This window comes from Theileria annulata, chromosome 4 (genome assembly GCF_000003225.4).
Source record: "Theileria annulata chromosome 4, complete sequence, *** SEQUENCING IN PROGRESS ***".
NCBI lineage: Eukaryota > Apicomplexa > Aconoidasida > Piroplasmida > Theileriidae > Theileria > Theileria annulata.
Genome location: NC_011098.1, coordinates 821,974 through 839,159, shown reverse-complemented (window position 1 = coordinate 839,159; position 17,186 = coordinate 821,974). Strand labels below are relative to the sequence as shown.

Sequence of the window (17,186 nt, the reverse complement as noted above, 5' to 3'; positions counted from 1 at the left end):
TAATGAATTTTAATTTTTAAACATTTTAATATTCAACAACTACACAAATGTTACTTATTATTACACAATTGGACTCTTTTAACCTTTTAGTTATGTTCATTCCATTGAAATGAGTTAATATATTTTTGTGTACTTACTTTAGTTGGAATTTGTATCTCATGTCTTGTCCGTAACAATATTTCAAATTCCAGTTTTTGATGATATAATTCAATTTTCAGCTTTAATTTTTAATGTTTAATATTATTAATCGTTTTGTTATGTTATTAATTTTAAGATTTTAAAGTTTCGGTCGTATTAATACGTCTCTTTATGACGAAGGTGCCGTTTCTGTACATACGTATAAAAACGTACTTGGCTCCAAAATCGTTTCAAATATTAATATATTAATTGTAAAGTATACTTTATTTATTTGGTGTATTATTTTTAGTGTATAGAATTCTTTTTTAAATTCTGTGAAAAGTTATCTATTTACAATCTCTAAATCATAGATTTAAAACAAAACCAGAAATTACTCATTTTGAACCAAATAACAAAATGGACTACGGAAGTGAATCCCACTCAATTGAAGACCCGGAAGAGCGCGGATCAAGACAAATGTCAGAAACACTCGGCTCAGAAAAATCATCTGAAATGTCTTCTGAAAGATCTTCTGTTAGATCTTCTCATAAGTCTTCTGATAAGTCATCTGAGAAATCTGAGAAATTATCCGATAAGTCATCTGAAAAATTATCTGAGAAGTCTGAAAAATCATCTGAAAAGGTTGAAAAGTCAGAATCATCCGCTAGTCTTTCTCACTCTGTAACCTCAAGAAGCTCAGAATCAAAAGAAGATGTCAGCATTGAAAGTAATTCTTACACATCAAATATACTTATTATATACTTATATATTTAATATATACTTAAATAGTTAATATATAGTGAATATTATTAATGTATTGTATAGTTGATCTTGAAAAGAATGTTAAGCCAGAAGTACCAGTAAAAGAAGGATTCATGGGATTACCAAAAGAAGATCGAATGTAATTTATATATAATTATTCTAGATATATTAGAAATTTAATAAATCTAAACTAATATATTCATAGGCTTCGTATATTCCTCATTATTGGTTTCTTTCCATTACCCGTTCTTGGATGGATTATTGGATTTTTGTATTCTTTAACCATCAAAAAGAGAACCAAATCTCAAAAAAAGGTATACTATCATATAAACTAATACATATATACTATCATATACACTAATATATTACATATGTATAATATTAATAATGATATAGTTTACATTGATATTGGGAGCTTTGTCAGGAATAGCTTTAATAGTTGCCATTTCCTTAACAGCATATTTTCTACGTAAGTTAACATTGATAACAATTTGTTTTAGTATCAAAGACTGAGAAAAAAACTGAACCTACTCCATCTGTAGATAAAGTTAAACCAGAACCTGGAGCAAAAAGAGATGAAAAAGAAAAAAAATGTGAAGGATCCTGTCCAGAAGAAGTTAAACAACTACCCGACCCAGCAACAGATCTAAAAGATAAAACACTTCCCGAACCAGGAAGTGTTGAAAAACAAAAGAGGGAGTGTGAACCAAACTGTGAAGAAGAAGATAAAAAACTTCAAGGTCCAGAAAAAGTTGAAAAACAAGTAAGGGACTGTGATCCCCACTGTGAAGAAGAAGAAAAATCTAAACCAGTTGCAGACCCAGTCCCCAAACCAGCTCTCGAACCAGCAAAAGGTGATAAAGGAAAGAAGTGTGAAAATGTCGAAAAAGAACCACATAAAGGCCCAAGGAGAACTGAAGAAGGATCAGACTATGAAAATGGATGTGAGGAACAAGGATCAGACCAATTGCCACCCGGCCCAGCAGTAAAAGTACCAGAAGAACATGTGAAAGTACAACATGTGCCAGTACTGAGTAAAGAAGATAAACTTAAGCTTGAAATTGAGACTTTGAGAGACAATGTTGATAGTTTGGGAAGAGATCAAAAGCTCCGTCGTGAAGAGTTATTTAAGACTATAACAGACCCTGTAAAGGCTAAAGAAATACCATCCGTACCAGGATTATTTATTCCAACTGTTATTACAAAGTATGATGAACCCAAATTCAAGCTCAAAAAACCAGAAAACGTGTTCATCCCACCAACTCTATTAAAAACACCCGTTCCAGTTACTAAAAGTTTCGGCCTTATCAAATTCGATTATTTCCAATGTACGTTTCATTATTTAAAAGTAGAAATTATATTTATATACGAGTAAACACAATATTTATTTACAAGTAGAAATTATATTTTATACGAGTAGACATTTATAAGATTGTAATATAATAATTGATTAGATGTCCATCCGAAATCAGAAAATAATATGTTAATATTATTGAGAGGATTACATTCATCATGGAAGAAGAATGAGTTATTCAGGTTCTCAGAATATGTCAACCACAACGTCATGGTTGTCAATGTGACTGATGATCACAAAAAGGACATTGTTGAACTATTAGGGGATCTTGAGAATTTTGTCAAGACTAAAACTAAAAAGAATATGACCCTTGTCACTGAAGTCAAGCATGATGAAATCGAAAAATTCTTGCAACTCCAAAAAGAAGTAAGTTTATCAAATATATATACCATTTTTAGAAGAAATTCAAAAGAGTTCTCGCCATCAGTAGTCATCTCAGATGTAAACAATCCGTACGTTTTACATGATTATACTATACTATTATTATACTATACTATTATTATACTATACTATTATTATACTATACTATTATTATACTATACTATTATTATACTATACTATTATTATACTATTATATAATTATGGTATGATAAAATATGTTTAGAAGAATGTATTTGATTATCCTGAGTTTATTGGTATATTTGATGAGAAGATTGAATGTAATAAAAAATCAGTTGACTTCCCAGTTATGGTCGTCAAAAATGAATTAGTGGAATATGAATTAATGGTAATTTTCACTAATTAGTTACATAACTGGATATTTATTATTTACTAATTTGATGGGATTATAATTTGTATAGGAAAAGGGAATAAGTGATATGAAGTTAAACTTTAATAAATTAAGCCGTTGTGATGACGTACTTAATACAGAGGAACAAACTAAGATATTCCTTAATAAGCTTTACGGACCATTTAGAAAGTTTGCAACTGCTACCAAAACTTCTCTTGAAGAAGATGAACTGTTAAAGGCAGTTATGTGCTCAAGACATTAATTTTCCTAAATTTTCTTACTCTTAATATTCTCAATTTATTATATTATACATTTAAATTAAAAACAAATTGAATATTCTCATTTGAGAGTTAAATTCGCAGGGATAAATTCTCAGAGTTAAATTCTTAGAGATTGGTTATTTTTATTTATGACTGAAAGATTGTTTTGGTATCAAATAAATCTATACATTAAATTAACAAATAAATTAATAAACTTAATAAAGTAAATTAAGTAGATAAATACCATGTCATTTTCAAGAAGTTCAAAATCAGGTTCCGGAGAACAAATTACATAATTTTCCATTGATACTCCACTAAATTAATTAATAATAGAATAATTAACTAATAATTGAATAGATTAATTGCATTTGTATAATTGAATAGATTAATGAAATACATTCGGAATAATCCAATGAGAATTGATTGCATTTCTTGTAAAACATAATTAAAAACTCCAGAGAATGTATATTTTCCAGGCTTTAAATTTAAATCTGATAATTTAAACAATTCAACTCCTCTCTATACAAACAACATAATTATGTAATAATTGTATAACTGTGTAATATTTGATTATCTATGTAAATATGTGTAAATATGTGTAAATATGCGTAGAATTATGTATGGAAATATGTGTGGAAATACATTTTTACGTCTTGAAGATGGTATACTGATTAGATCCATCATGATATTATAAAACATATAATTTTCGCTAGATGAAAATGAACCAATGATAACATTATAAAATAATTCATCACTTATTATTTGACCCATTGCATATTCTTGTGAATTTATATATATCAATGATGAATCCACACTCTCATTATATACATTCCATTGTGACCTATCACAATATTCATTATACAATAATATTAACTATATAATTAACTATATAATTAAGTATATAATTAAGTATGTATTAAGAGTATGTAGAGTTTGATACCATTTGGAATCATCAAGAAAAGTAACATTATTTAAATTTTGTAATTCAACAAGTCCAAAGATATTACAAATACCTTGATAATTTACTTTACGTATAGTTTTCTTTGAAAAATATTAGATAAATATGAACTTACAAGTAAATTTCTAATTTGTCTAAAAACAACAATTGTTGATAAATCAGCATTATTTTCCAATTTCAAATCTACCGGATTCGGTGTTATATAAAAAAATGTTGATAAATGTAATTCAGAACTATATATAAATTAATAATAATCATGTGTGTGCTATCTAATAATTACCTTATAATATCTGTATATTTCATTAAATCAACTTCAATAATTGCTACAAACGATTTAAACTGATTTAATAATTCAATATTAATCTTATTAACCTATAAAATATAATTTATATATATAATACTATGAGTAATAGGGTAATTAGTATAATACTATGAGTAATAGGGTAATTAGTATAATACTATGAGTAATAGGGTAATTAGTATAATACTATGTGTAATAGGGTAATGTCTATATGTATATGTAAATATATATAGTGTATATATGTGGTATACAGAATTTCCTGCGATAATAACGTTGAATTGATTAATTGTAGAGAAATGATATAGAAGTTTAATAACAAAATCAGTAAAGCCTAAAATGGTGATAATGGGTAAATCTTTATTTCTGAAAACATTTTCTCTTGCGTATGTTAAATTTTTAACAAAAATTGAGAATGAGGTGTCGTATTCTTCATTTATAGTTGGATTAGGAATTATTATTGTTGGTTCAATTCTATAAATTTCATCACCCGTTGGTTCACTATTATCTTCAGGATCATATGTTAATGTAGATAAATCACTTCCTGTTCCTTTATCTATTTCCAAATCACCATTCTTGATCAATTTTAATAATATCGTATTTCTTCTTATTAATGCACTATTCTTTGTACTCATTTGTGATAAATCAGGACAAGCTATACATTAATATATAAATTGGTATAGATAGTTAGATTAGATAGTAGTAATAACGTACAATCAAAATCAAGAATGAAGATTCCAGTATCACCTTTTTTAATGTAATATTCAGTACCAGTAGGATTAATTTTATAACTTAAAGGATCATCTATTGATATTATACCAATAAGAATTACACCATTCGAATTAAAAAATGTATCACATAATGACTAATAAATTCTCATTAAACAACTAATAAATTCAAAATAAATAACTATAGTTAAGTAGTAAGTTGAGTAATAGTTAAGTATAGAAACTTCGAAAAGAATTCCTTGACATGAATTTGGTATTTTATGAAAACAAACACTTTTTTCAGCACCACTTAAATAAGATTGATAAAGTGCAATTGATTTACTATTAACATAATTATTTTGTGTATTTCCAATATTATAATATTGGTTCAATGATAAATTTACTATCAATGTTACTATTCCTGGACATGTTATACTTTTCGTTACCAATGATAATTTCAAATCATTCAAACTTACTATTATATTCATTCAATACCAATTATATACAGTAATTATATGGGTAATTATATAGTAATTAGGATAGTAATTAGGATAGTAAGTTGGATAGTAAGTTGTATAGTAAGTTGTATAGTAAGTTGTATAGTAAGTTGTATAGTATGTGAGGACTAACTTTCAACACCAAATGGACTTTGAAAGATGGAATGTGTAATTGGTGAGCAATATTGTACCATGACATTTTCACTTCTACATCCATATTTTTTAATTCCGATAGTTCTGACAATAGTTTTCATATCATTTAATCTCAAATCTGATCCTTTAAAAGAAGATAAAATAAATATTGAGGTGGCTAATTTTGCCTGAATCATGTCCAAAATACCCAAATGACCATCTACCTCAATATCACCTCTCATTATACATAATGATATTGATAAATTATCCGCTTGCTTTATTTGTGTAGTATACACCTCAATATCATTCGGTGTTAATACTATTATCTTACTAATTTACAATTAATCCAAATAACTATCCAATTATATAACTAACTACTGTAAATAACTATCCAATTGACTAAGTATGTAAATAACTATCCAATTATGTAAATAACTATCCGATTGAATGTGTGATGATACCATTTATCTTTGGTATAATACATTTTGGAAATGAATTGCGATAATTGTGCTGGATCAACATCACCAATTACTAATACAAATTTCTTTAATCCAGCCCTAAAAAATAGTATAAAAATTAAGAATGTTGATTGTATTGAATACCATGAAGTTAAATGTCCACTGAGTATATTTTTTGCAAGTACAATTTCAAGTGTTCTATTAATTGTTAATGGAACCCAAATAACCATCCAAAATATATAACAAATTGCACACATACGAGCCTCTACTGTTAATGGTATCATATCACCATATCCCACTACACAATTATATAAATTAAAGTCATTTAATTAGTTAGTCTATTGGTAAGTAGAAAATAGTATATACCAGTAGAGAAAGTAATAATTGCTAGATAGAAATAATTTAAATATTGAGCAAATGAATATGAATATTGTGAATTGCCTTCAAATGGATGACAACCTTGCATAATAAATATTGAACCTATAAAATTTGAATAATTAGAATAAAACCTGCAAATGAACATGACATGAAAAATATTCCTAATGATATTCTAAATATACATTTTGCTTTCTCTGATCCATCTTTTGTTTGTATTATTCTATTATTTATCCAAACTAAAATACAACATTATTACTAATTTAAATATATTTATTACTAGTAAAGATATATAAATGAATATAATTATATGATTGGATGATACTGAAGAGTTTGATCCATATAATGAAACCATGTATCCAATAAACTTGTAGATATGATAAATCAGGAAATAAAAGCCATTTTGAAATTAATACAGGAGGAGGTAAAATTAATGAATTAATCCAGAAAATTGGTGAATAAAATATATCTTTAGAATCTTTCGCTTCCAATATAAATAAACATATCTCAGCCGTTGACTAAATTAACTTATATACTTAATAACTGATAGTGTATAATAACTTATATACTGTGTAATAACTAGTGATATAAAGGGGATACAGCTGAAATACTGAAGAAATGTAATGGATATAAGATTTTGGGTACGAGTGAATAATTCCATTTTTCAGTGAAAGAATCTCTTCTCCAATAAGTAAGTGTAATTAACCATAAAATAAGCTTTAAAATATCCCATAATATTAATGATACACCAGCATTCTTCAACATACATGTCAATGATAATCTCGAATAACTATACCATAACTTTATACGATTATATGCTATTACATTTATTAATCCAATTATCACAGTACTATAAGTAGTAGTATATTAGTAGTCTAACCACTCTAATTAGTACTCTTAAGTAATATAAGTAGTAGTAATAAGTAGTTATATGTAGTTTGATAATACTGTTAACTCCTGTATTGAGTGAGTATTTATGTTTTCTATGTAATTCTCGATCTAGAGCTGCTAATGCTGAACCAACAGATGGTTTCCTTACTGATGATCTCCTATACAATTCATTTCCATCACATATTACAGTAATATTAACTCAAAATAACATAACATTAACATAAAATTAGTTAATATTAGTTAAGATAAAACCTATTAAGATTAAGTTCATTGATAATTTTTCTTAATTGCGATTTGATAAGGTTGATGAGGTAAACACTTCCGAAAAAGACCACACCTCCTAGTAGTGAAGGTAAAATCTCAACTAGTCTAGTATCATCTGAGACTTAATTAATGTATTTTAACTTACTATCTGAAGCTGTAATCACTGTCAGACACAGTGTTGATAAGAAAATCGAGATCAAAACAGTAGCAAGTGTTCCCTTAGTCACACATTTATCATTCAATTTATAATTCGAACTCGTAAACATTAATATATTCTTTTCCAAAACATTTCCATCAAATATTTACAGTAAAATTAGTTTTATTTAATGTTATTACAGTAAGATTTGCTGTAGTTAAAGTTAAGGTGAGATCCGGACTGTATTAAAAGTTAAGATAACTTGTGCTTTGTATTACACATTTGGATTAAAATTTAAATCTCAGAATTCTATCGTTAGTTTAACAAATTCATAATATAATTTTTAATAAATATAAATTTTTAGTATAAAAATGGCAATGAAATGTAATTAGACAAAGTAAATAGGTTTAAAATGAGAAATTTTGAAAATTAACTGAAAAATAAAGTTATAAATTTATAAAAGTTTAGTTAAAAGATAAGAAGGATAAAGTAATCAATAGTTATTGAGAGAAGTTAAGGTATAATTCAGAAATAACTAAAGAGAAAGACCATGCATCTTTGTGCATATTAAGGCGTTAATTTAAAAAATATTAACAACAAATTCAACTAAATTTATTACTAGAAATAAGTTAATTAAACAGTAAATTATAGGAATATTAAATAACTCAATGGAAGTCAGAATTCCATTAACTATTGACAGAATTAAATTATAAATAAATTTAAAGTTGATTCCTAATTATTTATAATTAATTTTTTTTAATAAAAATTTTATTTCAATTATTCACTACACATTGAGTTATATTAATATATTGTGAAATTACAATCCCTATTCAATTCTTTTAATTTAACATAATTTTCTTAATTTAACATAATTTTCTTAATTTTACTAATTTTAATATATTTATATGAATTTTTACTAAATTTTACTAATATTATGAATTTTGATGTTATTTACAAGATATTTGTTATCTTATAATAAATATAGGCCTTGGGAGAAATCGTAAGATAATACTCTAATACAAATTTAATACTTTAATACAATTTTAATACTCTAATACATTATTAATACTCTAATAGAATTATAATAGGTTAAGGCGTTTTAATAGAAGGAAGCGTTGGAATTTGATTGATTGGCTTACCAAAAGTACTTATGAGAATTTAAAGTTTAAAAACGGTTGGAAAACTTCTTCTCATATTAATCCTCAAGGCTTTAAAACTCAAACTCAATCCAAAAAAATTGAATTCTGTAATATGGAACAATTACATCAACAAAATCAACAATACACAAAACAACTACATCAAGATCAATACACAGACTCAGTACATCAAGATCACTAAGACTCATTTACATTAATAAAACCTCTAAATATACAAATTATATAGTAAATATAATATTTATTTAGTATATTATATAATTTTTGATTGAATGTTTGTAATGGTTTTTTAAGTTTTTGTAATGATTTGATTGGAATTTTCATTAAATCCATTGCAATTATAAGATTAAATTCAAGATCACTAACATTTTCAATCTAAAACAATGTAACAAGTGAATTATTACCATTTGAAAACGTTGACTAAAATGTGTTAAAATTAAATTCTCAACTTTACATTTAATTCCTAAACAAAAATATTAACAAATCAAAATTATATAACCAATAGAATAATTAGATTACTAGGTAGATGAGTGAGTATATGGGTAAGTAGTTAAGTACATTAGCCTAAGGGTAGTATAGTAAGTAGTATAGTAATTAGGATACTAGGTAGATGAGTAAGTAGATTGGAGATTACCTATATTAATAGCTTCTGAAATTGTTGTATGTAAAGTTTTAATGGCATTTTGAATATATTCATCAGTAAATGTAGCTAAAAAATGTATTTGATTAATAATTAACCTTCATGTATTAGAATATTTGTATTTTTAGACCATTTTATCAAATTATCACATGGTCTTGTATCACCAGAATATACTAAACTTCCCAATTCTTCATAAATTATCTTTATACCATATGAATCAATTATATGTTCTACCTAACACAATTATTCAAACTAATACTGAATTGAGTTAACTAGAGTTAACTAGAGTTAATTAGAGTTAAGTTAAATTAAATTAAATTAACTGAGTTGAGTTATGTTAATTAGTGTTACGGGGAATAAAATTATATTGAGTGGTTTATTATAAATTGTATAATAAATATGAGTTTCTTCCGTTAATATAATTGATTCATATTTCAATTTACTTATATTCTCATATTCTTTTAACCAATACTATACAATATTTATACTCAACTACTACCATAACTACTATCACTAGAATAACTACTATCTACTACTAACTACTATTAACTACAATTAATTAATTAGGATAAATGGATACTTGAATATGTTGTGTTGATATAATAATTGGTTTCCAATAATTAGAATTATATTTATTATGTAATGATATTAATTGATATAATCCCAAATGATGATCAGCATGATTATGTGATATAAAAATTATTCTATAATTAAAATATTAATATATAAATTAAATATTAATATATAGAAACCTTATTGATAATAATTTATTAATAAAATCAGTAAATGAATTTGATATATAATATATTTGTAATAATGTTCCTTCTCCACAATCCATTAATATAGCTAAAATTACATACATCAACATAAGTATACAGTATTAATAAGTATACAGTATTAATATGGATAATTAGATAATTGGATAATTGGATAATTTGAAGAAAATGTGAAGAAAAAATTTTCTTCAATAAATATTGTAAATTTACAATAATTTTTATGGAGTTGTAATAGAATTGATGAAACATTACGATAAACTGATGGAACTGAACAACCAGTTCCAAGAAATAATAATTTCGGATATTCATCTAATTCAACAGAATCTATTCCATCTAATTCATCAAATTCAACAGAATCTAATTCAACCGGATCTATTCCACCTAATCCGTCTACTCCACCTATCCCATCAATGGGATCCTGAAAAATATAATATTGTTAATTTTGTTACTTGAAAATTTGTTGGTAATATTTCTGATATATCAATTTTAACCTAAAATAATAATCAAATTAATAAGTTACTTGTTTGGGAGGATGTACAATGAACTTTGTTAATGGTCCAACATCACCAATTCTTGACCCTAAAATATTATAATCTATAAAACTGACCATTAAATTTTTCTTTAAGATTTGGAAAAATTGATGGAAATAATTGATAATGTAAGGAATTACGTTGAAAATATGGTATTGATGGTATAAAGGATTCATCCAAATTACTAAATACATTTACATATTATTAACTTACCAATTACAATATATTAATTTATTACTCATATTATCACTACTAATACTTCTACTCATACTATTGTTAGTACTCATATTCTTACTATTACTCCTACTACTCATACTACTATTACTACTCATACTACTGTTAGTAAGTATAGTGTTAGTAAGTATAGTATTAGAATTATGTATAGAATTTGTAATGAGATAAAAAGTATACAGAGTAGAATTGGTAATAAATTCCTAAAACAAATGAGTTATGATCGAAATTACTGGTAAATTAATTGGATGAGTTAGGATTAATAATTCATTTCCATCAATTGGTGGATCACATACTTCACAGGATTTTACAATTGTACCATCTTCCAATATCAAATCAATACCACTCTTTAATTTCCCATAATCACTTTTCACAACCTAATAACACTATTAATATGATGTAATAGATTAAGGAAAGGAAATTATTCTCTAATATTTCAATTCTTAACTTCGTTCATTAGATACATTGAGTAGTTGTGGTGAATTAGGATTAAATGTGCCTGGAGTAGTATCAAATTTTATTAAATAACCGACAAAAGTTTTGTGTATAGGTTCAATTATAAATTTATTATTCAAGTCATTGTATGGATGTAAAAACCCGAAAATTGTTAATGAATTACACTTTAAAAGTTTACATAATTCATTATCATTATCCACTTCAATTATTGTTACTTTTATTTTTCTAAATTAATATTAGCAGTAGTAGAGGGTTGTATAGTAGACAGTTATAGAGTTAAGTGTTATAGAGTAAAGGGTTGTATAGATAAGTGTTAGAATATATAGATGTGTATGGAAATACAGTTCTAAGAAAGTGTTTAGAAGATTAGTGAGTAATGATCTGATTGGAGGAGGACCGAAAACTGTAACATGTTCAGTATTACAACCATCAAGTGATAATATTAAACTTGGTAAACCATTAAAGGAACTAACACTTAAATTCGTTAAAAATATATAACGAATTTTACCAAGACCAAGTTTATTCGATAATCTAAACCTAATCATATATAAATCATATATCCAAATTAATAACAATTAAATAATAATAAAAGAATAATAATTAAATAAGAATTATTGAATAGATTGAAGAATAGGAATTATTGAATGGATTGTAGAATAAATGAAAGTTTTTTATATGTATACCTTTGAGAGTTTTCACCGCAATTAAAAATAAAATAACAACCTTCAGAGAATATTTGTAATGATGGAGGAACTATGAACTCATTCCATCCAATTATTTGTACATAACTCATCAGTTCATAATTTTTAACATTATATTACAATTTTACACATTTATTTAAAATTTAACATATATTAATTTATTATAAATATAAATTATTTTTTTTTAATTTGAGAATTATGAAATGTGTATTGGGATTCCTTTGGAATCTCATAATATTCATTTAATTAGACCAAATAAATGATGTTATTTGGTGAAGATGTGTAGAGTAATTTGAATGGAGGGACTTCAGGATGTTTGTGATATGATTGAGTCGGTAGTTGATCCTGAATGGTCAAAAATAAGCTCAGTTAATTCCAGGGCCTGGGAGGACGAATTTAATGAATATTTAACCTCAATTTTAAGTAAAAATAGAGAGAAATCTGGTAAAAATAAGAATCCAAAAGCTAAAGACAAGTCAAAATCTAAATCTACAAAGGTAATGTTAATGTATTAAATATTAGTTTTAGAGTTCCGGAGTTAGTATTGAGGGTTTGAGTCAGGATTTACAATTTAAGCTTTCCTATGACTTGTTTACACTTTTAGAAGGCATTTGGCTTGAAGGAAAGAAGAGAATTAAAGCCATTGAACAAACTAAATTATCACAACCATTAGATCTCGACGAACTTATACTCTATTCTAATCGGTATCAACACTCCTACAACTCAATTATATACTTAACTAAACACTTAACTCTAAATATTAACTAAATAGCTTTTTCTTTATAATTTTCTATTTATAATGTTGTAGAATAAGTAGTACATCATGCAGTCCACCTGAGAATGTGAATATTGATGACCCTACAAGGCATTATGGAATATTTCCTCAGTATCATTTTTTGGGAGTTCCAAACACTACGCAAATGCATGCGTCTAGACTTTTCAGTCTTTCGAAGCTTGAAAACCAGTGTTCACCTCCGATAATAACATTTGAGCCTGTTTCAGACGAAGTTCTGTCAATGAAGATAGTGTGTAAGAATGAGAACGCAGTTATTCACTTCCAAACTTCAAGAGAGTCGAATGTTCCTTGTCCCCGTACAGGGAATTATTTGATACTAAAAACTGATCCAGCAGTTTATGACAAGAATAAAAGTTACAAGTTCAAAAAAGATTGTAACCCCTTCACTGTGCATGCATGGACTACTTGTGAAGGGTTTAAACAATCAAATGTCATAGAAGTTAAATATGGTACTAATATTAAAGAAAATAATAAACAACAATTCAGTATAATGCTCACATAATCATATTATACAACTGTATATAATATTTAATTGTATATATATACATGTGTATATTGTGTGTGTATACTCGTATAGTAGTGGGTATAATACATAAGTATATATACATGTGTATATTATATAAGTGTAGGATAGGAGATTAAGAATAAGTATTGGAGAGTGTAATGAGTTTATTGGAAATATCATCATTTAAATTAGTTTGATAGACTTTTGCCAAGTATATATAAATTCTTTTTAATATTGATTTCAAATTAGTGGAATCAAGTTGACTTAGTTGTTCAGATGGTACAAATTCCAAAATCCCATCAGTGAATATTACAGACTTTACATTGTGTAAAAATGTGTCATTAGATTCAACTTGGTGTGATTCTAATTCAATTAACTTCCCACCTAGAGCTGTGATTATTGTGGGAATCATCCCATTTACTAAAGATTCAATAACAAATTCCTTCAACTCTTCCAATAATAATTTAAATGATTTATCAACCAATGGTGATTGAATCGAGCTTAAAAGCGTAGAATAAGAGTTTAATAAGAAAATATATCCATTGGGTAGTGAATTGGAAACCCTTTGACACCAGTTAATTACAGGGTTAATTGTCATTTCAAGAATGGTCACCAAATCATCTGAAACTGAATACTCAAGTTGAATTGACACGATTTCACTTAGAAAATTAGCAATTGTATTTAAAACTTCAGACTCATGGCCTTTAAAATCTTGACTTGATAATGGAATTGTTATACTCTTTTGTAACTTTAACATTATCATTTCATTCCAATTATTACACAATCTATTAAAACTTATTAATACAGGTCCATCCACATTATTTACACTATCATTAGGAGTATCATTAAGAGTATCATTAGGACTACCGAGTACACTAGTATTTTTAGTTAAAGAACTTGAATTGAAGGTTTCAAATGATGAAATTGTATTATAAACTTGTAAATATGGGGGTTTTAATATGTTTGAAATCTTATTATAATAGAAATGACAAATTTGTATTGCTGTGTACAACTCAACTATCTCATTCAATCCCATTACAGGCCCAATAGTTATATTCTCAGTTACATCAGTGATATGCTCATCCTCACTAACAACAGAGTCATGTGTGATGATGGTGTCTAGTTTATTTTCTAGCAGTGGTATGAGTGTTTCGGTAACTTTGTGTATATATTCTTGGGCTGTCAATACTTTAAAGTCCTGATGATTTTGAGTGTATAAATCCAATTCACAGTTGGTGTAGAGTGAAATAACACTTGATTTAATCAATGAAATTACCAGCTGTAAGTTCATGAACACGTCGTACACGCTGTTATTGTCCCTATTTTTAGGCTTAATATATTGCAATAAAGCTGAGTAACGTTTTCTTGATAAATTTGACAAAAACTCAATACAGTAACTAAGAAGTTGTTCTAATTTCTCTCCACTTGTTATCATTATCTTCAATAGTCTCATGGAATAACTTTGTTCAGTCACACTATTTAAACTGTTCACAGTATTTAATCTGTTTATACTAGTTAATGAGTTCATACTAGTTAATCTGTTTACAGGGTCCGTGTTGTTAGGATGATTTACATCATTTCCATAATTTGTATTTACAGTGTTAATATTGTGATTAGTAGCGTATTGGGTATCATGATCTTCGAAAATGGATATAATATTAAGAGTATCTTGTGTGTTTGGAATATTGATGAGTGGTTCATTGATGACTCCGGAATCACAATTTAGTCTAGAGGATAAAACTGAAATACGGTCCATTTCCTTACATAAAACCTCAAAACATAATTGACAAACATGATCAAAACTCTTATTTATAGATGATAGAGATTCATTTACTATTTTATAATCTGTTGATTCTGTTTTTTGAAGGAATTGATTTAAATTTTCGCAAAATTGTTTGGAAATTTTCAACTGTTCTGACGCTGTGATTATGGCCGAAATTTCCTCCAAACTCTCCTTATCGGAGAGTGAAGGTGTAATATCGACATTTGGAATCAATGGGTTAAGATGTAATTTCAATTTTTCTACCGAATTTAGTTTTAGATAATTATTATTTAAACTATTTTCAATCTCGGATAAACGTATAAAATCGTCCGAGAATTCAATATTCTGTGTAATTTCTCTTATTTCATCAACCTTTTTAGTTAAGTTTGAAAATTCCGATAACACCCTATTAACTTCTTTTACACTAGGGTTAAGTAAATTTAAAGCCAGTTTGAGCCTTGATAATACACGGTCCAGGTTATCAACTCTAACATCCGGAAACACATCACCCAAATCAGAATTAAAATTCCTTTGTTGAAAGAGATTAAAATAATTTTCAAATGATTCTTTGGAGTTTTTTAGCACTTTAAAAATTTTTTCCGATTTATCCCCTAAATCACTGAATTCCAAACCAACACCCTTATTAACATTATTTATTACAGTATTTGGTATATTTAGTCCAGTAGCCATTTAACAAATTTTACATGAAAATTAAATTTTAAATTAACATTTTATAAAAATATATTTAAAATGTGATTCCATATTAATATTCATTTTAATGTATAAAATTATTAAATAATCAAAAAATACTAATATTAAAATATTAAAAATGATTATTAAAAATATTATTCAATGGGTGGGTATGGAGATGGTAATAATGTTCTTCTTGGTATTTGCATTGGATTGTGTATTATGAATTTATGTCCTTGTCTTAATAAATCATCATAACATCTTTTTTTACACTCTAGTTCAAGCCAACGGCACTCTTTACAACGTCCTTTAGGGTATTGGAATGGGAAACTTCCATGCCAAGTAAAGTCCCTTGTACGGTTATTAGTGAATTCATAGATTGGAGTATCCGGACTTGGTCTTCGGTCATAAATGTGTATTTTATGCCTAATGTAACAGAAGCAAATATAAGTGAGTAAGAATGAAAAGAAAAAGTTGATGAATATACCCTGTTTACGTTCAAACTCTGTTAAAAGCATGAGACTTATTCTACCTTCTGGTGGAACTCTCAATAAATGTGCCTTTCTACTATTTACAATAGTAAGTAATCCTCCAATATCCAAATATCTATACCACATTAACATAAATATATAATTAAGTAATTTGTACCTGTATAATCTATCGAAAAATCCTTCTTTATCTTTTTTAATAACTCGTATAATGTTCGGATTATCAAAAATTCGGCATGATTTTAAGCCTTCAGAATAGGTTGTGACTGTGTTATCCAGTACTAAATTTTCTAACGGTCTTGCCGTTCTATCATACAATCCTTCATTAGCTTGTAATCCATTTGTCATTGGTTGTGTTGAAAATAATCTAGTTCCAAATCTCTTAGATAATTTCTCAACTAATTTTACTTTCATATTTAAAATATTTTAATGAAAAATATATTTAAATATTAAATATTACATTTACTTCCCCATTAACACATTTATAACACTATTATCCAATTTAACTATCCAATTCA

At 26.6% G+C, this 17,186-nt stretch overlaps 6 protein-coding genes across 6 annotated transcripts, besides 20 other annotated features; 2 read left to right on the top strand and 4 right to left on the bottom strand.

Annotated features, from left to right (window-relative positions):
- Nucleotides 1–534: 534 nt before the first annotated feature.
- Nucleotides 535–3,225, top strand: TA08330 (uncharacterized protein; the record flags this gene model as incomplete). The annotated part of the gene is made up of 8 exons (XM_947989.1): nt 535–844; nt 943–1,018; nt 1,085–1,193; nt 1,276–1,348; nt 1,380–2,207; nt 2,334–2,674; nt 2,838–2,960; nt 3,034–3,225. The coding sequence occupies 8 exons, from the start codon at nt 535–537 to the stop codon at nt 3,223–3,225; spliced, it is 2,052 nt and encodes a 683-aa protein (XP_953082.1).
- Nucleotides 1,092–1,160: a sequence feature (2 probable transmembrane helices predicted for TA08330 by TMHMM2.0 at aa 132-154 and 166-188).
- Nucleotides 1,276–1,344: a sequence feature (2 probable transmembrane helices predicted for TA08330 by TMHMM2.0 at aa 132-154 and 166-188).
- Nucleotides 3,226–3,395: 170 nt separating the features above from the next.
- On the bottom strand, nt 3,396–8,069 carry TA08325 (uncharacterized protein; the record flags this gene model as incomplete). Its single annotated transcript, XM_947988.1, has 17 exons — nt 3,396–3,537; nt 3,567–3,742; nt 3,866–4,064; nt 4,164–4,264; nt 4,297–4,414; nt 4,462–4,553; nt 4,641–5,134; nt 5,194–5,344; nt 5,390–5,661; nt 5,817–6,145; nt 6,277–6,571; nt 6,640–6,753; nt 6,783–6,887; nt 6,929–7,166; nt 7,529–7,697; nt 7,792–7,918; nt 7,949–8,069. The coding sequence occupies 17 exons, from the start codon at nt 8,067–8,069 to the stop codon at nt 3,396–3,398; spliced, it is 3,243 nt and encodes a 1,080-aa protein (XP_953081.1).
- Nucleotides 3,402–3,470: a sequence feature (12 probable transmembrane helices predicted for TA08325 by TMHMM2.0 at aa 19-38, 48-67, 158-180, 195-217, 238-260, 275-294, 307-329, 339-361, 766-788, 792-814, 1009-1031 and 1057-1079).
- Nucleotides 3,575–3,643: a sequence feature (12 probable transmembrane helices predicted for TA08325 by TMHMM2.0 at aa 19-38, 48-67, 158-180, 195-217, 238-260, 275-294, 307-329, 339-361, 766-788, 792-814, 1009-1031 and 1057-1079).
- Nucleotides 4,527–4,553: a sequence feature (12 probable transmembrane helices predicted for TA08325 by TMHMM2.0 at aa 19-38, 48-67, 158-180, 195-217, 238-260, 275-294, 307-329, 339-361, 766-788, 792-814, 1009-1031 and 1057-1079).
- Nucleotides 4,641–4,682: a sequence feature (12 probable transmembrane helices predicted for TA08325 by TMHMM2.0 at aa 19-38, 48-67, 158-180, 195-217, 238-260, 275-294, 307-329, 339-361, 766-788, 792-814, 1009-1031 and 1057-1079).
- Nucleotides 4,692–4,760: a sequence feature (12 probable transmembrane helices predicted for TA08325 by TMHMM2.0 at aa 19-38, 48-67, 158-180, 195-217, 238-260, 275-294, 307-329, 339-361, 766-788, 792-814, 1009-1031 and 1057-1079).
- Nucleotides 6,363–6,431: a sequence feature (12 probable transmembrane helices predicted for TA08325 by TMHMM2.0 at aa 19-38, 48-67, 158-180, 195-217, 238-260, 275-294, 307-329, 339-361, 766-788, 792-814, 1009-1031 and 1057-1079).
- Nucleotides 6,459–6,527: a sequence feature (12 probable transmembrane helices predicted for TA08325 by TMHMM2.0 at aa 19-38, 48-67, 158-180, 195-217, 238-260, 275-294, 307-329, 339-361, 766-788, 792-814, 1009-1031 and 1057-1079).
- Nucleotides 6,564–6,571: a sequence feature (12 probable transmembrane helices predicted for TA08325 by TMHMM2.0 at aa 19-38, 48-67, 158-180, 195-217, 238-260, 275-294, 307-329, 339-361, 766-788, 792-814, 1009-1031 and 1057-1079).
- Nucleotides 6,640–6,691: a sequence feature (12 probable transmembrane helices predicted for TA08325 by TMHMM2.0 at aa 19-38, 48-67, 158-180, 195-217, 238-260, 275-294, 307-329, 339-361, 766-788, 792-814, 1009-1031 and 1057-1079).
- Nucleotides 6,734–6,753: a sequence feature (12 probable transmembrane helices predicted for TA08325 by TMHMM2.0 at aa 19-38, 48-67, 158-180, 195-217, 238-260, 275-294, 307-329, 339-361, 766-788, 792-814, 1009-1031 and 1057-1079).
- Nucleotides 6,783–6,831: a sequence feature (12 probable transmembrane helices predicted for TA08325 by TMHMM2.0 at aa 19-38, 48-67, 158-180, 195-217, 238-260, 275-294, 307-329, 339-361, 766-788, 792-814, 1009-1031 and 1057-1079).
- Nucleotides 6,933–7,001: a sequence feature (12 probable transmembrane helices predicted for TA08325 by TMHMM2.0 at aa 19-38, 48-67, 158-180, 195-217, 238-260, 275-294, 307-329, 339-361, 766-788, 792-814, 1009-1031 and 1057-1079).
- Nucleotides 7,044–7,112: a sequence feature (12 probable transmembrane helices predicted for TA08325 by TMHMM2.0 at aa 19-38, 48-67, 158-180, 195-217, 238-260, 275-294, 307-329, 339-361, 766-788, 792-814, 1009-1031 and 1057-1079).
- Nucleotides 7,839–7,898: a sequence feature (12 probable transmembrane helices predicted for TA08325 by TMHMM2.0 at aa 19-38, 48-67, 158-180, 195-217, 238-260, 275-294, 307-329, 339-361, 766-788, 792-814, 1009-1031 and 1057-1079).
- Nucleotides 7,956–8,015: a sequence feature (12 probable transmembrane helices predicted for TA08325 by TMHMM2.0 at aa 19-38, 48-67, 158-180, 195-217, 238-260, 275-294, 307-329, 339-361, 766-788, 792-814, 1009-1031 and 1057-1079).
- Nucleotides 7,956–8,069: a sequence feature (Signal anchor predicted for TA08325 by SignalP 2.0 HMM (Signal peptide probability 0.130, signal anchor probability 0.844) with cleavage site probability 0.077 between residues 38 and 39).
- Nucleotides 8,070–9,273: 1,204 nt separating this feature from the next.
- On the bottom strand, nt 9,274–12,519 carry TA08320 (uncharacterized protein; the record flags this gene model as incomplete). Its single annotated transcript, XM_947987.1, has 15 exons — nt 9,274–9,468; nt 9,543–9,556; nt 9,832–9,967; nt 10,085–10,204; nt 10,314–10,437; nt 10,486–10,579; nt 10,720–10,927; nt 10,959–11,000; nt 11,030–11,088; nt 11,117–11,223; nt 11,253–11,473; nt 11,504–11,647; nt 11,735–11,951; nt 12,069–12,263; nt 12,410–12,519. The coding sequence occupies 15 exons, from the start codon at nt 12,517–12,519 to the stop codon at nt 9,274–9,276; spliced, it is 1,986 nt and encodes a 661-aa protein (XP_953080.1).
- A 204-nt stretch (nt 12,520–12,723) lies between these two features.
- TA08315 (uncharacterized protein) lies at nt 12,724–13,725 on the top strand (the record flags this gene model as incomplete). The annotated part of the gene is made up of 3 exons (XM_947986.1): nt 12,724–12,924; nt 12,956–13,131; nt 13,236–13,725. The coding sequence occupies 3 exons, from the start codon at nt 12,724–12,726 to the stop codon at nt 13,723–13,725; spliced, it is 867 nt and encodes a 288-aa protein (XP_953079.1).
- Nucleotides 13,726–13,861: 136 nt separating this feature from the next.
- TA08310 (uncharacterized protein) lies at nt 13,862–16,180 on the bottom strand (the record flags this gene model as incomplete). The annotated part of the gene is made up of 1 exon (XM_947985.1): nt 13,862–16,180. The coding sequence occupies one exon, from the start codon at nt 16,178–16,180 to the stop codon at nt 13,862–13,864; it is 2,319 nt and encodes a 772-aa protein (XP_953078.1).
- Nucleotides 16,181–16,335: 155 nt separating this feature from the next.
- Nucleotides 16,336–17,082, bottom strand: TA08305 (uncharacterized protein; the record flags this gene model as incomplete). The annotated part of the gene is made up of 1 exon (XM_947984.1): nt 16,336–17,082. One exon carries the CDS (start codon nt 17,080–17,082, stop codon nt 16,336–16,338), a length of 747 nt encoding a protein of 248 aa, XP_953077.1.
- Nucleotides 16,609–16,668: a sequence feature (2 probable transmembrane helices predicted for TA08305 by TMHMM2.0 at aa 88-110 and 139-158).
- Nucleotides 16,753–16,821: a sequence feature (2 probable transmembrane helices predicted for TA08305 by TMHMM2.0 at aa 88-110 and 139-158).
- Nucleotides 17,083–17,186: the final 104 nt, after the last annotated feature.